General features: G+C 44.6%; 1 protein-coding gene across 1 annotated transcript in view; it reads left to right on the forward strand.

Moving 5' to 3' along the window:
• The window catches only part of kif11 (kinesin family member 11), a 77,680-nt gene that overhangs the window by 9,945 nt on the left and 51,106 nt on the right, over nt 1-16,629 (forward strand). The window contains exon 3 of the mRNA XM_070875046.1: nt 15,639-15,734. Coding sequence (XP_070731147.1) covers nt 15,664-15,734 — 71 coding nt within the window. The 5' untranslated portion in view covers nt 15,639-15,663. The remainder of the gene's footprint in view (nt 1-15,638; nt 15,735-16,629) is intronic.

Here is a 16,629-nt window from a genome sequence, read left to right on the forward strand (position 1 = left end):
ATACAGGCTACTTGCCTTTATTAGATGAAGCATAGACTATAAGAATGGGAGGTTATGCTTCAACTGTATAAAACGCTAGTTAGGCCACAGCTAGAGTACTGCGTGTAGTTCTGGTCACCACTTTACAGGAAAGATGTGATTGCACTAGAGAGGGTACAGAGGAAATTTACAAGGATGTTGCCTGGACTGGAGAATTTTAGCTGTGAGGAAAGGTTGGATAGGCTGGGTTTGTTTTCTTTGAAACAGATGAGGCTGAGGGGAGACCTAATTGAGGTGTATAAAATTATGAGGGGCTGAGATAAAGAGGACAAGAAGGACCTATTCTCCTTAGCAGAGTCAATAACTAGGGGGAATTTGAAGTAATTGGTAGGAGGTTTAGAAGGGATTTGTGGAGAAATTCTTTTCATCCAGAGGGTGGTGGGGCTCTGGGACTCGCTGCCTGAAAGGGTGGTCGAGGCAGAAACCCTCATAGCATTTAAAAACTACTTAAATATGCACTTGAAGTGCTGTAACCTACAAGGCTACAGTCCTGGAGCTGGAAAGTGGGATTAGGCTGGATTGCTCTTTGTTGGCCGGTACAAACACGATAGGCCGAAATGACCTCCTTCCGTGCTGTAAATTTCTATGATTTTGTAAGGAGAAATTAGGGAGGGTGACCAAAAGCTTGGTCAGAGGTAAGTTTAAAGGAGCATCTTGAAGGAGGAAAGAGAGGTTTAGGCAGGGAACTCCAGAGCTTGGGACCGAGGCAACAGAAGGCATGGCTGCCAATGGTTGAGCGATTTATAATCAGGGATGCTCAAACAGTTCTCCTTTTGCTTTCTTTCAATTTAACTTTCGGTTAACTTGCTTGAGAAGGTTGTCTACATTCAGTCCAAATGCAAAATACTATGGATGCTTGAGATCTGAAATAGAAACAGAAAATGCTGGGAGTACTCCGCAGGCCAGAGGAGAGGAAAAGAGTTAACATTTTAGGTCGATGACCTTTCGTTAGAACTGGAAAATGTATCCGATTTTAAGCAAGTACAGAGGCAGGGGAGGAGAGGAAAGAACAAAAGGAAAGGTCTGTGATAGGGTGGAAGGCAGGAGTTAGTTTATACAAGATAGTTTTTTTGATCTGTATGTTGAGGAACCAACGAGGGCATAGGCTATTTTAGATCTAGTATTATGCAATGAGAAAGGGTTAATTAATAACATTTGTAGTAAAGGGGCATTTAAGGAAGAGTGACCATAATATGATAGAATTTTATATTAAGTTTGAAAATTATTTATTTAAGTCGAAACTAGGGTCTTAAATCTAAACAAAGGAAACTATGTAGGTATGAGGGGCAAGTTGGCTAAGGTAGATTGGGAAACTACATTAAAAGTTATGACGGTAGACAAGCACTTAAAGAATTAAAACATAATTTGCAACAAATATATATTCGTTTAATTCACAAAAATCCCACAGGAAATGTGGTCCAACTGTGGCTAACCAGAGAAGTAAAAAATAGTATTGGATCAAAGGAAGAGGTTTATAATGTTGCCAAAAAGAGCAGTAAGCCTGAGGAATGGGAGGATTTTGGAATTCAACAAAGGAGGACCAAGAAGTTGATAAGAAAAGAGAAAAAAGAATGAGTAAATTAGCAAGAGACATTAAAAACAAATTGTAAATGTTTCTATAGCTATGCAAATAGGAAGAAATTAGTGAAAGTAAATGTGGGGCCATTAGAGGCAGAGACCAGAGAAATTATGGGTAATAAGGAAATGGCAGAGACATTAAACAAATAATTTGTATCCGTCTTCATGGTAGAGGACACGAGACATTCTGAAAATAATGGGGAAACATGCGTCTAGAGAGAATGAGGGACTTAAAGAAATCAGTATAAGTAAAGACATAGTATTGGAGAAATTAATGGGATTAAATGACGACAAATCCCCTGGACCTGATGACATGCAACTTTTGGTTTTAAGAGGTAGCTGCAGAGATAATGGATGCACTGGTATTAATCTTCCAGAATTCCCTAGATTCTGGAACAGTTTCCAAGGATTATAAGGAAACAAACCTAACCCTGCTATTTAAGACAGGAGGAAGAGAAAAAAACGGGGAACTATAGGCCAGTTAGCCTGACATCAATACAGGTTGAACCTCAGATCCGACACTCTTTGGTCCGGCAACCTCCCTGGTCAGACATCATTCCAGCAGAACGCGGCCGAGTTGTTGTCAGCAGTACTTGGTAAGGTACTGGTAAATTTAAATTGTTATTTAGTTACTCATCATGAGACTGCAAGGCTGAGATGAGAGTAACATCACAGGGACAAGGAAGAGGATTTCTGAATGAGAACAAATTAACAGCCTTTTACTGTGAAATGTGTACAGGTATAATGGACAGAAGACTGTCGGATGAACACATTATGCTTTCATCTGCCAGTCTCACGAGTGATTCTGGACCAAGTGCTGCGCAGTAGTCTTCTGCGCAGCGCATGCGCAAATCCAGCTTCGGGATTGGGACGCCATCTTGTCAGCCAACGTTCAACAAAGCAGCACTGAGAAGGAGCCTGAGCGTGGCAGAGGCCGTGCTCTTGCCCCCGACTGTCATCAGTAAGTCAAGGGTCGGCATGACCTCCCGTGGTCTAGCAAATTCTCTAGTCTGGCACAGGCCAGGTTCTGAGGGTGCCAGATTGAGAAGTTCAACCTGTAGTAGGCAAAATGCTAGAATCTATTATTAGGGGCATGGGAACAGGGCACTTATTTTTTTTTTAAACTGTAATATGATTAGGCAGAGTTAACATGGTTTTATGAAGGGGAAATAGTGTTTAACAAATCTCATTTGAAGATGTAACTAGTAGGATGGATAAGGGGGAACCAGTGTAGTGTATTTGGATTTTCAAAAAACATTCGATAAAGTGCCACACAAGAGGTTATTACACCAAATCAGGACTCTGGCGATTGGGTTCAAAATATTAGCATGGATTGAGGATTGGACAGAAAACTAAGTGTAGGAATAAATGGGACTTTTTCGGGTTGGCAGGCTGTAATTAGCAGGGTACCGCAAGGATCAGTGCTTGGACCTCGGCTATTTGCAATCTATATTAATGATTTGGATGAAGGGATTGAGTGTAATCTATCCAAGTTTGCTGATGCAAAGTTAGGTTGGAAAGTAAGCTGTGAGGAGGATGCCAAGAGGCTGCAGAGAGAAATAGACTGGTTGACAGAGTGGGAAAGAACATGGCAAATGGAATACAGGACCCAAGTTTCGAGCCGCGCCTAGAACGGCGCAGTCCCGACCTGGACGCCCGTTTTTCGCACCACAAAGTGCGCCTAAAAAAAGCCTCCAGATTCTCCAGCTCCCTGCAGGTCTTCTGGCCCTCGGCGCAGCACAGCACGAGCTGTAGGGGGCGGAGCCAGGTCCCTGTGCTGAAAACAGTGCCGGGACCTCGGCACATGCACGCTACAGTGGGCGCGCAAGTGCAGTAGCTCCAGGCGCCCGAAACTGTGTGGGAGGGGCCCGAATGGCCTCACTGGGGCTGCGTGAATAAGGCTCCTCCCACGGCCAGCTCCTGCTTCCTCCCGACTCGACTCTCGCTTCCCGCCCCCCGCCTCCAGACCCGACCCGACTCCTGCTTCCCCCCCGCCCCTGACCTGACATCCCCCCGCCTCCGGACCGAACCCGACCCGACTCTTTTTCCCCCCCCCCCCCCCCCACCAGACTGGATCCGATCTGACCTCCCTCCCCCCGACCTGACCTCCCTCTTCCTCCCTTCCCCCGACCCGAACCGAACCGACCGACCTCCCACTACCCCCCCGACCCGCGCTCCCCCCGACCTGACCCAACGCCACCTACCTGTAAATCTGGTGCTGGGGACGGGCCCTGCCCGAAGTCTCGGAGCCCGGCCCGTTCAGCCTCCCTCCCCCTTCTCCTTTCCCCCCCCTCCCGCCCCATCTCCTTCCCCCCCTCCCGCCCCCCCCCCCCCATCTTCCATCTCCCTTCTCCCCCTCCCCTCGCTGTCAGAAACACAGACACTGACAGACAGAGAATGAGACACACACAGACAGACAGAGTGATAGAGACACAGACAGAGTGATAGAGACACAGACAGAGACACACTGGGGGGGGGGGGCATCCCAGCACGCTGTTGGACGGCTCCCGGTGCTGCAGTCGGTAAGTAGAAAATGTTTTGTTTTATTTATTGATTTAAAAAAAAATTATTTCTTATTAATTTTTTTTGATTGATTTATTGGTTGATTTATTGATGTATTTATCATTTATTATTGATGATGGCTCTTTATTTGTAAAACTGAAGTGTTTAATGTTTGTAAACTTCCCTTTAAACCCCCCCACCCATTCCCTACGCCTGATTTGTAACCTACGCCTGATTTTCTCAAGTGTAGACAATGTTTTTTCGAGCGTACAAAAATCTTCACTTACTCCATTCTAAGTTAGTTTGGAGTAAGTTTTCACTGACAAAACTTTGAAAACAGGCGTAAGTGGCCGGACACGCCCCCTTTTGAAAAAAAAATTCTGTTCCAAAGTGAAACTGTTCTAACTGACTAGAACTGGAGCAAACTAAATGACGAGAATTCCGATTTCTAAGATACTCCGTTCTACACCAGTTGCTCCTAAAAATCAGAAGCAAATCATGTGGAAACTTGGGGCCACAATGTGGGGAAGTGTGAAGTTATCCACTTTGGTAGGAAAAATAAAAAAGCAGAATGTATTTTGAATGGTGAGAGACTGGAAAATGTTTGCAATTCAGAGGGATGTCCTTGCACATGAATCACAAAGTTAGCATGCAGCTACAGCAAGCAATTAGGAAAGCAAATGGTATGTTAGCTTTTGTTACAAAGGGATTCGATTATAAGAGTGAACAAGACTTACTACAATTTTACAGGGCATTGGTGAGGCCACACCCTGGAGTACGTGTACAGTTCTGGTCTCCTTACCTAGGCAAAGACATACTTGCCTTAGAGGGAGTGCAACAAAGGTTCACTAGACTGATTCCTGGGAATAAAGGTATTGCCATATGAGGAGAAATTGAGTAGACTCTGTCTATAGTCCCCAGAGTTTAGAAGTATTTGGGAGGGGAGGGGAGTGGAGTGTTTGTGGTTTGTTTACCTGTTTTATTTAAATAAAACCATTTGTTGGTTCAGAGCTTGACCTTCAATATGGTCAAAGAGAGAAGGATTGTATGGCATATGATGCCAGTATAGTTCCCTTATGATCCTTGGGTCTTGTTATTTACATATATCATCATAGGCAGCCCCTCAGAATTGAGGAAGACTTGCTTCCACTCTAAAAATGAGTTGTTGGGTGACTGAACAGTCCAATATGGGAATTATAGTCTGTCACAGATGGGACAGTAGTTGAAGGAAAGGGTGGGTGGGACTGGTTTGCCGCACGCTCTTTCCGCTGCTTGTACTTGTTTTCTGCATGTTCTCGACGACGAGACTCTAGGTGCTCAGCACCCTCCCGGATGCACTTCCTCCACTTAGGGCGGTCTTTGGCCAGGGACTCCCAGGTGTCGGTGGGGTTGTTGCATTTTATTAAGGAGGCTTCGAGGGTGTCCTTGAAACGTTTTCTCTGCCACCTGGGGCTCGCTTGCCGCGTAGGAGTTCCGAGTCGAGCGCTTGCTTTAGGAGTCTTGTGTCAGGCATGCGAACAATGTGGCCCACCAAACGGAGCTAGTTGAGTTGGTCAGTGTTTCGATGTTGACCTGATCGAGGACGCTAACATCAGTGCGTCTATCCTCCCAGGAGATTTGCAGGATCTTGCGGAGACATTGTTGGTGGTATTTCTCCAGCGATTTGAGGTTTCTACTGTACATGGTCCACGTCTCTGAGCCATGCAGGAGGGTGGGTATCACTACAGCCCTGTAGACCATGAACTTAGTGGCAGATTTGAGGATCTGATCTTCAAACACACTCTTCCTCAGGCGGCCGAAGTCTGCGCTGGCGCACTGGAGGTGGTGGTGAATCACGTCGTCTAGAAACACAGAAAATAGGTGCAGGAGTAGGCCATTCGGCCCTTCGAGCCTGCACCACCATTCAATAAGGTCATGGCTGATCATTCACCTCGGTACCCCATTCCTGCTTTCTCTTCCTACCTCTTGATCCCTTTAACCGTAAGGGCCATATCGAACTCCCTCTTAAATATATCCAACGAACTGGCATCAACAACTCTCTGCGTAGAGAATTCCACAGGTTGACAACTCTGAGTGAAGAAGTTTCTCCTCATCTCCGTCCTAAATGTCTTGCCCCTTATCTTAGACTGTGACCCCTGGTTCTGGACTTCCCCCAACATCGGGAACATTCTTCCTGCATCTAACCTGTCCAGTCCCATCAGAATTTTATATGTTTCTATGAGATCCCCTTTCATTCTTCTAAACTTCAGTGAATACAGACCCAGTCGATCCAGTGTCTCCTCCTATGTCAGTCCTGCCATCCTGGGAATCAGTCTGGTGAACCTTCGCTGCAGTCCCTCAATAGCAAGAATGTCCTTCCTCAGATTAGGAGATCAAAACTGAACACAATATTCCAGGTGAGGCTTCACCTAGGCCCTGTACAACTGCAGTAAGACCTCCCTGTTCCTATACTCAAATCCCCTAGCAATGAAGACCACATGCCATTTGCCGCCTTTACCGCCTGCTGTACCTGCATGCCAATTTTCAATGACTTTGTCTGCCCTTGCTGATACTAGGCTCCCAAGGTATGGAAAGTGGTCCACATTGTCCAGGGCTACGTCGTGAATCTTGATGACTGGGGGTGGGGGGGGGCAGTGTTGTGTGGTGGGGTCAGGTTGGTGGAGGACCTTTGCCTTATGGATGTTTAGTGTAAGGCCCATGCTTTCATATGCCTTAATGAAGATGTTGACTATGACTTGGAGTTCAGTCTCTGAATGTGATGTTACATAGATAATGAGGCATTAAACAATGCTCTGGATTGCTTACAGGAGTTCATTTCCCTGTCCTTTCCTCATATCCGTTTATATTTTTCCACTTTCCCTTTTTAAAAGTGATCATGAATTCTACTTCCGCCACTGGAACATCCATGTCCCAGCATCCCTCTGTGTATTACCAAAAAAAAAAATTGTCCTAATCCCTCCGTTTGTTTGGTGGGGATCTTCAATTCATGCCTTTAATTACATACACTCAGATTAGTGGAAATAGTTTTCCCATATGTACCCTATTGAAAGCAAAAGGATCTAGGGTTACAGATACACAAATCATTAAAAGTAAGACCAATTAATTATTAAAAGAAAGCAAACCAAGCACTAGGATTAATTTCTAGAGGGATATAATTAAAAAGCTAAGAAGGTATGTTAAACTTGTATGGAGCTTTGGGTAGACTGTACTTGGAGTACTGTGAACAGTTCAGACTAGAAAGGCACTGGAGAGGGTGCAAAAAGATTCAAAACTAATGCTACCAATATTTTTACTATCTCTTTTTCATCCGTTTTCAATTTTTCTAGTACCTCCTTTACTGTGACATTGGCAGCATCATCTTTAGTGGAGACCGATGCAAAGTGCTCATTTAGTATCTCAGTCATTCTCTCTGCCGCCACTAAGCTATGGGAAAAATAACTTGCGGACATTCATTGTCTAAGCTCATGTATGAAGCATGATCCCTCGGCTGAAGTACCAGGAGGTATCACTTACGTTCTAAATAAACTGGTCATGTTGGCAACAGTAATTATTTCTGAAAACCAAGTCTAAGTTAGAAAACATAGGATCCAGTTAATCAGAAATTGATTGTTGTTTGGTCAGCGAACTTTTATTTTATTCATTCCTGGGGTGTGGGCGTTGCTGGTGAGCCCAGCGTTTATTGCCAGTCGCTAATTGTGCTTGAGACGGTGGTGGTGTGCCGTGCCTTGAATCGCTGCAATCAGTGTGGGGAAGGTATTCCCACAGTGCTGTTAGGGAAGGAGTTTGACCCTGTGACGATGAAGGAATGCTGATATATTTTCACGTCAGGATGGTGTGTGTGTGAAGAACAACATGGAGGTGATGTTTCCATGTGTCTGCTGCCCTTGTCTTTCTAGGTGGTAGAGGTAATGGGTTTTGGAGGTGCTGTCGAAGAAATCTTGGCGAGTTGCTGCAGTGCGTTTTGTTGAAGCACATGATGCGGTCGTGGAGGGAAGGAATGCTTAAGGTGCTGGATGGGGTGGCAGTCAAGCGAGCTGCTTTGTCCTGGATGGTGTCCAGCTTCTTGAGTGTTGTTGAAGCTGCACTCATCCAGGCAAGTGGAGCGTATTCCATCTCGCTCCTGACTTGTGCCTTGTAGATGGTGAAAAAGCTTTGCGGAGTCAGGAGGTGAGACATTCATCGTAGAATACCCAGCCTCTGACCCGCTCTTGTAGCCACAGTTTTTATGTGGCTGGTCCATTTACGTTTCTGGTCAATGGTGATCCCCAGGATGTTGATGGTGTATATTTGGTGATGCTGTTGAATGTGAAGTGGCGGTGGTTCAATTCTTGCTTGTTGCCGATAGTCATTGCCTGGCACTGTGTGGCATGAATGTTGTTAGCCCACGCCTGAATGTCATCCAGGTCTTGCTGCGTTTGAGCACGGACTTCATCAACTGAGTAGTTGCGAATGGAAATGAACACTGCAATCACTAGCGAACATCCCCACTTCTGACCTTATGATGGAGGGAAGGTCATTGATGACGCAGCTGAAGATGGTTGGACCGAGGCCCTGAGGAACTCCTGCAGTGATATCCTGGGGCTGTGATGATTGGCCTTCAACAACCACAACCATCTTCCTTTGTGCTAGGTATGACTCCAGCCAGTGGAGAATTTTCACCCTGATGTCCATTGACTTCAGTTTTACTAGGGCTCCTTGATGCCACACTCAGTTAAATGCTGCCTTGCTGCCAAGGGCAGTCCCTCTCGCCTCACCTCTTCAGCTCTTTTGCCCATGTTTGGACTAAGACTGTAATGAGGTCTGGAGCCGAGTGGTCCTGGCGGAACCCAAATTGAGCATCAGTGAGCAGGTTATTAGTGAATAACCTGGTCCCCTGGAGGATGAGACTGGGGAATTAATAATGGAGATCAGGGAAATAGCAGGGACGTTGAACAAATATTTTGTATCGGTCTTCACGGTAGAAGACACTAAAAACATCCCATTATTGGATAATCAAGGGGCTTATATGTAGGGAGGAACTTAATACAATCATTATCAGTAGTACTAGGTAAAATAATGGGACTAAAGGCTTACGCACTAGGGTCTTGAAGTGGCTGCAGAGATAATGGATGCATTGGTTGTATGTAATCTACCAAAATTCCCTGGATTCTGGGGCGGTCCCAGCGGATTGGAAAACCGCAAATGTAACACAGAAAATAGGTGCAGGAGTAGGCCATTCGGCCCTTCTAGCCTGCACCGCCATTCAATGAGTTCATGGCTGAACATGCAACTTCAGTACCCCATTCCTGCTTTCTCACCATACCCCTTGATCCCCTTAGTAGTAAGGACTTCATCTAACTCCTTTTTGAATATATTTAGTGAATTGGCCTCAACAACTTTCTGTGGTAGAGAATTCCACAGGTTCACCCCTCTCTGGGTGAAGAAATTCCTCCTCATCTCGGTCCTAAATGGCTTACCCCTTATCCTTAGACTGTGTCCCCTGGTTCTGGACTTCCCCAACATTGGGAACATTCTTCCTGCATCGAACCTGTCTAACCCTGTCAGAATTTTAAACGTTTCTATGAAGTCCCCTCTCATTCTTCTGAACTCCAGTGAATACAAGCCCAGTTGATCCAGTCTTTCTTCATAGGTCAGTCCCGCCATCCCGGGAATCAGTCTGGTGAAACTTCGCTGCACTCCCTCAACAGCAAGAATGTCCTTCCTCAGGTTAGGCGACCAAAACTGTACACAATACTTCAGGTGTGGCCTCACCAAGGCCCTGTACAACTGTAGCAACACCTCCCTGCCCCTGTACGCAAATCCCCTCGCTATGAAGGCCAACATACCATTTGCTTTCTTAACCGCCTGCTGTACCTGCATGCCAACCTTCAATGACTGACGTACCATGACACCCAGGTCTCTTTGCACCTCCCCTTTTCCTAATCTGTCACCATTCAGATAATAGTCTGTCTCTCTGTTTTTACCACCAAAGTGGATAACCTCACATTTATCCACATTATACTTCATCTGCCATGCATTTGCCCACTCACCTAACCTATCCAAGTCGCTCTGCAGCCTCATAGCATCCTCCTCGCAGCTCACACTGCCACCCAACTTAGTGTCATGCGCAAATTTGGAGATACTACATTTAATCCCCTCGTCTAAATCATTAATGTACAGTGTAACCAGCTGGGGCCCCAGCACAGAATCTTGCGGTACCCCACTAGTCACTGCCTGCCATTCTGAAAAGTCCCCATTTACTCCTACTCTTTGCTTCCTGTCTGACAACCAGTTCTCAATCCATGTCAGCACACTACCCCCAATCCCATGTGCTTTAACTTTGCACATAACTCCTTATTTCAAAAAAGAGGCAGACAAAAAGCAGGAAACTATAGATCAGTTAGCCTAACGTCTGTTATTGGGAAAATGCTGGAGTCCATTATTAAGGAAGCAGTAGCGGGACATTTGGAAAAGCATGATTCAATCAAGCAGAGTCAACATGGTTTTATGAAAGGGAAATCATGTTTGACAAATTTGCTGGAGTTATTTGAGGATGTAACGAGCAGGGTGAATAATGGGGAACCAGTGGATGTGGTGTATTTGGATTTCCAGAAGGCATTCGATAAGGTGGCACCAAAAAGGTTACTGCGCAAGATAAAAGCTCACTGGGTTGGGGGTAATATATTAGCATGGATAGAGGGTTGGCTAATTAACAGAAAACAGAATTGGGATAAATGGGTCATTTTCCGGTTGGCAAACAGTGACTAGTGGGGTGCCGCAGGGATCAGTGCTGGGTCCTCAACTATTTACAATCTATATTACTGACTTGGATGAAAGGACCGAATGTAATGTAGCCAAGTTTTCTGATGATACAAAGATGGATGGGAAAGCAAATTGTGAGGATGCAAAAAATCTGCAAAGGGATATAGACAGGCTAAGTGAGTGGGCAAAAATTTGGCAGATGGAGTATAATGTGGGAAAATTTGAAATTATCCACTTTGGCAGAAATAATAAAAGCAAATTATAATTTTAATGGAGAAAAATTGCAAAATGCTGCAGTACAGAGACCTGGGGATCCTTGTGCATGAAACACAGTTAGTATGCAGGTACAGCAAGGAATCAGGAAGGCAAATGGAATGTTGGCCTTTATTGCAAGGGGATAGAGTATAAAAGCAGAGCAGTCCTGCTACAACTGTACAGAGTATTAGTAAGGCCACACCTGGAGAACTGCGTACAGTTTTGGTCTCCGTATTTAAGGAATGATATACTTGCATTGGAGGCTGTTCAGAGAAGGTTCACTAGGTTGATTCTGGAGGTGATGGGGTTGACTTATGAAGGTAGGTTGGGCCTATACACACGAGTTCAGAAGAATGAGAGGTGATCTTATTGAAACATATAAGATAATGAGGGAGCTCAATAAGGTGGATACAGAGAGGATATTTCCACTCATAGGGGAAACTAAAACTAGGGGACATAGTCTCAGACTAAGAGGCCACCCATTTAAAACTGAGATGAGGAGGAATTTCTTCTGAGGGTTGTAAATCTATGAAATTCTCTGCCCCAGAGAGCTGTGGAGGCTGGGTCATTGAATATATTTTAAGGCGGAGATCGACAGATTTTTGAGTGAGAAGGGAATAAAGGGTTATCGGGAGCGGGCAGGGAAGTGGAACGGAGTCTATGATTAGATCAGCCATAATCTTATTGAATGGAGGAGAACGCTCCAAGGGCCAAATGGCCGCCTCCTCCTATTTCTTATGTTCTTCTGAATAGCACTGTCGCAGACACCTTCCATCACTTTGCTGATTGAGAATAGATGGAGAGAGCGGTAATTGGCCGGATTGGATTTGTCCTGCTTTTTGTGGACAGGGCATACCTGGGCATTTTACCACATTGTCAGGTAGATTCCAGTGTTGTAGCTGTACTGGAACAGTTTGGCTAGAGATGCAGCTTGTTCTGGAGCAGAAGACAGGATGTTGTGGGGACCCATAGCCTTTGCGATATCCAGTGCGTTTAGCCGTTTCTTTATCACGTGGAGTGAATCGAATTGGCTGAAGACTGGCTTCTGTGATGGTGGGGACCTCAGGAGGGAGACTGAGATGCATCATTCACTCAGCACTTCTGGCTGATTTATGGTAGCAAGTGCTTCAGCCTTGTCTTGCACACTCGTGTTGGAGTTGGACTCCACCATCATTGATGGGGAGATTCATGGAGCCTCCTGCTGTTGTTTAATTGCCCCCCACCATTGATTGGATGTGGCAGGATTGTGGAACTTTGATCTGATCTGTTGATTGTGGGATTGTTTAGCTTGGTCTATAGCATACTACTTATTTTTTTATCATGCATGTCGTCTTGTGTTGCAGCTTTCCCAGGTTGGCACCTCATTTTTAGGTTTGCCAGGTGCAGCTCCTAGCATGTTATTCTACACTCATTGAAGCATGGTTGGGCCCCTGGCTTGATGGTACTGATAGAGTAAGGGATATGCCGGGCCATGAGGTTGCAGATTGTGGTGGAATACAATTCTGCTGCAGCTGATGGCCCACAGTACCTTATCGATGCTCAGTTTTGAGTTACTAGATCTGTTCTGAATATATCCCATTTAGCACGGTGGTCGTGCCAGACAACACGATGGAGGGTGTCCTCGGTGTGAAAGGACTTCGTCTCTACAAAGACTGTGTGGAGGTCACTGCTACCAATACTGTCATGGACAGATGCATCTGTGACAAGTAGATTGGTGACAACGAAGTTACGTAGGTTTTTCTCTCCACCTGCTGCAGGCTCAGTCTGGCAGCTATGTCCTTCAGGGCTCGGTCAGTCGTGGTGCTACCGGATCACTCTTAGTGATGGACATTGAAGTCCCCCACCCAGAGTACATTCTGTGCCCTTGCCACCCTTTTCCAAGTGGTGTTCAACATGGAGGAGTACTGATTCATCAGCTGAGGGAGGGCAGTAGATGGTAATCGGCAGGAGGTTTCTTTGCCCATGTTTGACCTGAAGCTATGAGACTGTAATGTGCTCATTGGGATCAGGCTGAAGCTCAGTTTATAAAAAAAATTAACAATATTTTAACACTGTTTTATGTGTGGCATTTGGAGTATGATGTCTGCACATGCAAGATGTCTTTTTTTAATGTTTTAATTAGTTAAATATATAATAAAACATCTTGCATATGTTTGCACTTTCCTTCTACAAATCTTGCCCTCTGTTGTGAACTTTTAAATTTATAGATTCCTATGACCACATGCAAAGGAAAAGGCCTATGTTAACTTGCAGCATTGTAATTGCACCCTCTGGCCAGTGATGGCATTGTAGCACCCCCATTTCACATCTCCCTGCTCCTGAGCCTGTACTGCAGTCAACTTTGCAAATTGTGATTATGTTCTGCTATTTAACTATAAGGATGTAGCTGCACTGGAGAAGGTGCGAGCATTATTTACCAGGATGATACCAGAACAGAGAGGTTATAATGATCAGGAAAGACTGCACAGGCTGGCTCCTTCCTCCAGAAAAGAGATGGCTCCGGGGTAGGGTAACCTGAGAGGGTTTTAAGATTATGAAACAGTTTGATAGAATAGATGTCGAGAAAATGTTTCCACTTGGAGTCCAAAACTAGAAGCCACAAATATAAGATGGTCATTAATCAATCCAATAAGAAATTTGGGAGATTTTTTTTTTACGCAGAGTAGTTAGAATGTGGAACTTGCTACCATACAAGGTAGTGGAGGCAAATAGCACAGATGCATTTAAGGGGAAGCTAGATTGGTACCCGAGAGAGAAAGGAATAGGAGAACTTGCAGATAGCGTTAGATGAAGTCTGGTTGGAGGAGGCTTGTGTGGAGCAGTTGGAACAAATTACCTCTTTCTGTACAGTAGCCTCGATGGCCTGTTGCTGTGCTGTTAATTCTATTAAAAACCTAAAATCAAAATATCGTACAACAATTGGGTCAGAGTGTGTGCCTTTTAAAATGGGGACTAAGTTAAATCTGCATGCCCAGGTCCTTTTCATCAGAAAGAGTACAGTTGGCCGTGACTGTGCAACATCTTGAAAGACTGATGTATAAATAAATCTCCAATGACTGCCCATGGTGAGTCGAGGCTGAATCCTGAATTTTATTCTTGACGTCGCCCACTTTTTTTGAAGGCCTGTAAGAAATCTAAATTCTGCACACATTCTGGAAATCTGTCCGAGGTTGGTAATTCTCTCTGACAAGAAATAGTTCTTGGCATCTATAATCCCTTAATTTGGACAATGTCTGCAGTCATCCTCCTCGACCTTTTATAGCTCCAACTCTACTCAAACAGAATCAATTTCCTTTGTTATTTTACAAACCTCAATCATATCAGTTTCTAAGTCTACCTTTATCTAGTGAAAAAATGTCCTCGTTCCTTCAGCCAGTCTGATTAATAAAGAGCTGTACCAAGGCTTTGTATAAAGCAATGTATTTCTAATTTTTCTATTTTTAACTGTTATAGTAATATGCCCCAGCGCCATATTCATTTTCCTTATAACTTTGTGACATGTGTCATGGGCCTTCAATGTTTCATGAACCGTGACACCCAGGCTCCTTTCTACTCCGCAGCCATAAACTGATAATCCTAACTTGGTGTTTAGACCAGCTGAAATGCATCAGCCTGAAATGTATCTGCACTGAAGGACACCTGCCACACGGTGCATTCCCCAATGTATCACCGTCAGCTTTCAGTCTAAAGTACTCGCTACCGCACACTGTCATCAGAAAACTTGAGAGTATTCCCCCAATGTCTTTATTCAAATCAAATATCAAGGTAAAGAGCAGCGGTTCTGACATGGATCCCTGTGGGGCTCTACTCGTGACTGGACCCTCAGCAGATCTGTTACCATTAATAACTACCCTCTGACTAGACAAATGTAACCACCAATTTCTAAACGCTCTCCATCAGATTTCCTCTCCCTTTGTACTCGTGTCCCTCTGCTACCTGTACTTTGCTGCTTACCCCTATGGTTGTTGAAACAGGAGGAGGCCATTCAGCCCCTCGAGCCTGCTCCACCATTCAATCAGATCATGGCTGATTGACACATCAACTCCATTTTACCTGCCTTTGATCCATATACTTGATACCCTTGGCTAATAAAAATCTATTGATCACTGTCCTGAAAGCTGCTGTTGCCCCAGAATCCACAGCCTTTTGGGGGAGAGAATTCCAGATTTCTATTGCCATTTGTGTGGGAAAAAGTGCTTCCTGATTTCCCTCCTAAATGGCCTGGCTCTAGTTTTAAGCATACAATCCCCTCATTCTTGATTTTCCCCCCCACCCCCCCCCCCCAACCAGATGAAATTGTTTCTTTGCATCTACTCTATCAAATCCGTTTAACATTTTAAACATCTCTGTGGGGGAGAATTGTATTAAGGAAGTGCTCTTTAACTCCTCTAGAGATGTGAAAAATAATACTGTGCAACTTGCAGTCGTAATCGATGCATAAAGAATACGTGCGTGTTCTTGGGAATGGCCCAACTTTGTACATGAGAAATGTGAACTTGCAAATATGAATTTCTCTCACGCAGGTACTCTCATAAACCAAAACTAAAAATGGCATTACAAAACTCGGGCAGTAAAAAAGAAGAAAAGGGCAAGAACATACAAGTGGTTATACGATGCAGGTAAGGAGATAATCATGATGTGTTACCCACTGTTTGCTTAGTAGGACTCCAGATCCCAAAGGAAACAAAGTGTGTAGACAAATCACTGAGTGGATAACTGGAGAAGGCATTCAGCAGGGGTTCCACCATGTTTTGTTTCAGCATCCTCTGTTTTAAGGTGCTGTATCATCGAAGTGGCTGGGCTCCTGTCTCACCTGAATCTAGGCTGATCGGCTGTGAATGGGACTAATTTTTAAGATACTGTCCTTCTAAGAAACTTGACCAGTGCAGATACTAAAATGTCACATGACCATAATATGGTGGAATTCTGCATTAGGATGGAGAATGAAACAGTTAATTCAGAGACCATGGTCCAGAACTTAAAGAAGGGTAACTTTGAAGGTATGAGGCGTGAATTGGCTAGGATAGATTGGCGAATGATACTGAAGGGGTTGACTGTGGATGGGCAATGGCAGACATTTAGAGACCGCATGGATGAACTACAACAATTGTACATTCCTGTCTGTCGTAAAAATAAAAAAGGGAAGGTGGCTCAACCGTGGCTATCAAGGGAAATCAGGGATAGCATTAAAGCCAAGGAAGTGGCATACAAATTGGCCAGAAATAGCAGCGAACCCGGGGACTGGGAGAAATTTAAAACTCAGCAGAGGAGGACAAAGGGTTTGATTTGGGCAGGGAAAATAGAGTACGAGAAGAAGCTTGCAGGGAACATTAAGACGGATTGCAAAAGTTTCTATAGATATGTAAAGAGAAAAAGGTTAGTAAAGACAAATGTAGGTCCCCTGCAGTCAGAATCAGGGGAAGTCATAACGGGGAACAAAGAAATGGCAGACCAATTGACAAGTACTTTGGTTCGGTATTCACTAAGGAGGACACAAACAAACTTCCGGATATA

The sequence above is a fragment of the Pristiophorus japonicus genome, chromosome 3 (genome assembly GCF_044704955.1).
Source record: "Pristiophorus japonicus isolate sPriJap1 chromosome 3, sPriJap1.hap1, whole genome shotgun sequence".
NCBI lineage: Eukaryota > Metazoa > Chordata > Chondrichthyes > Pristiophoridae > Pristiophorus > Pristiophorus japonicus.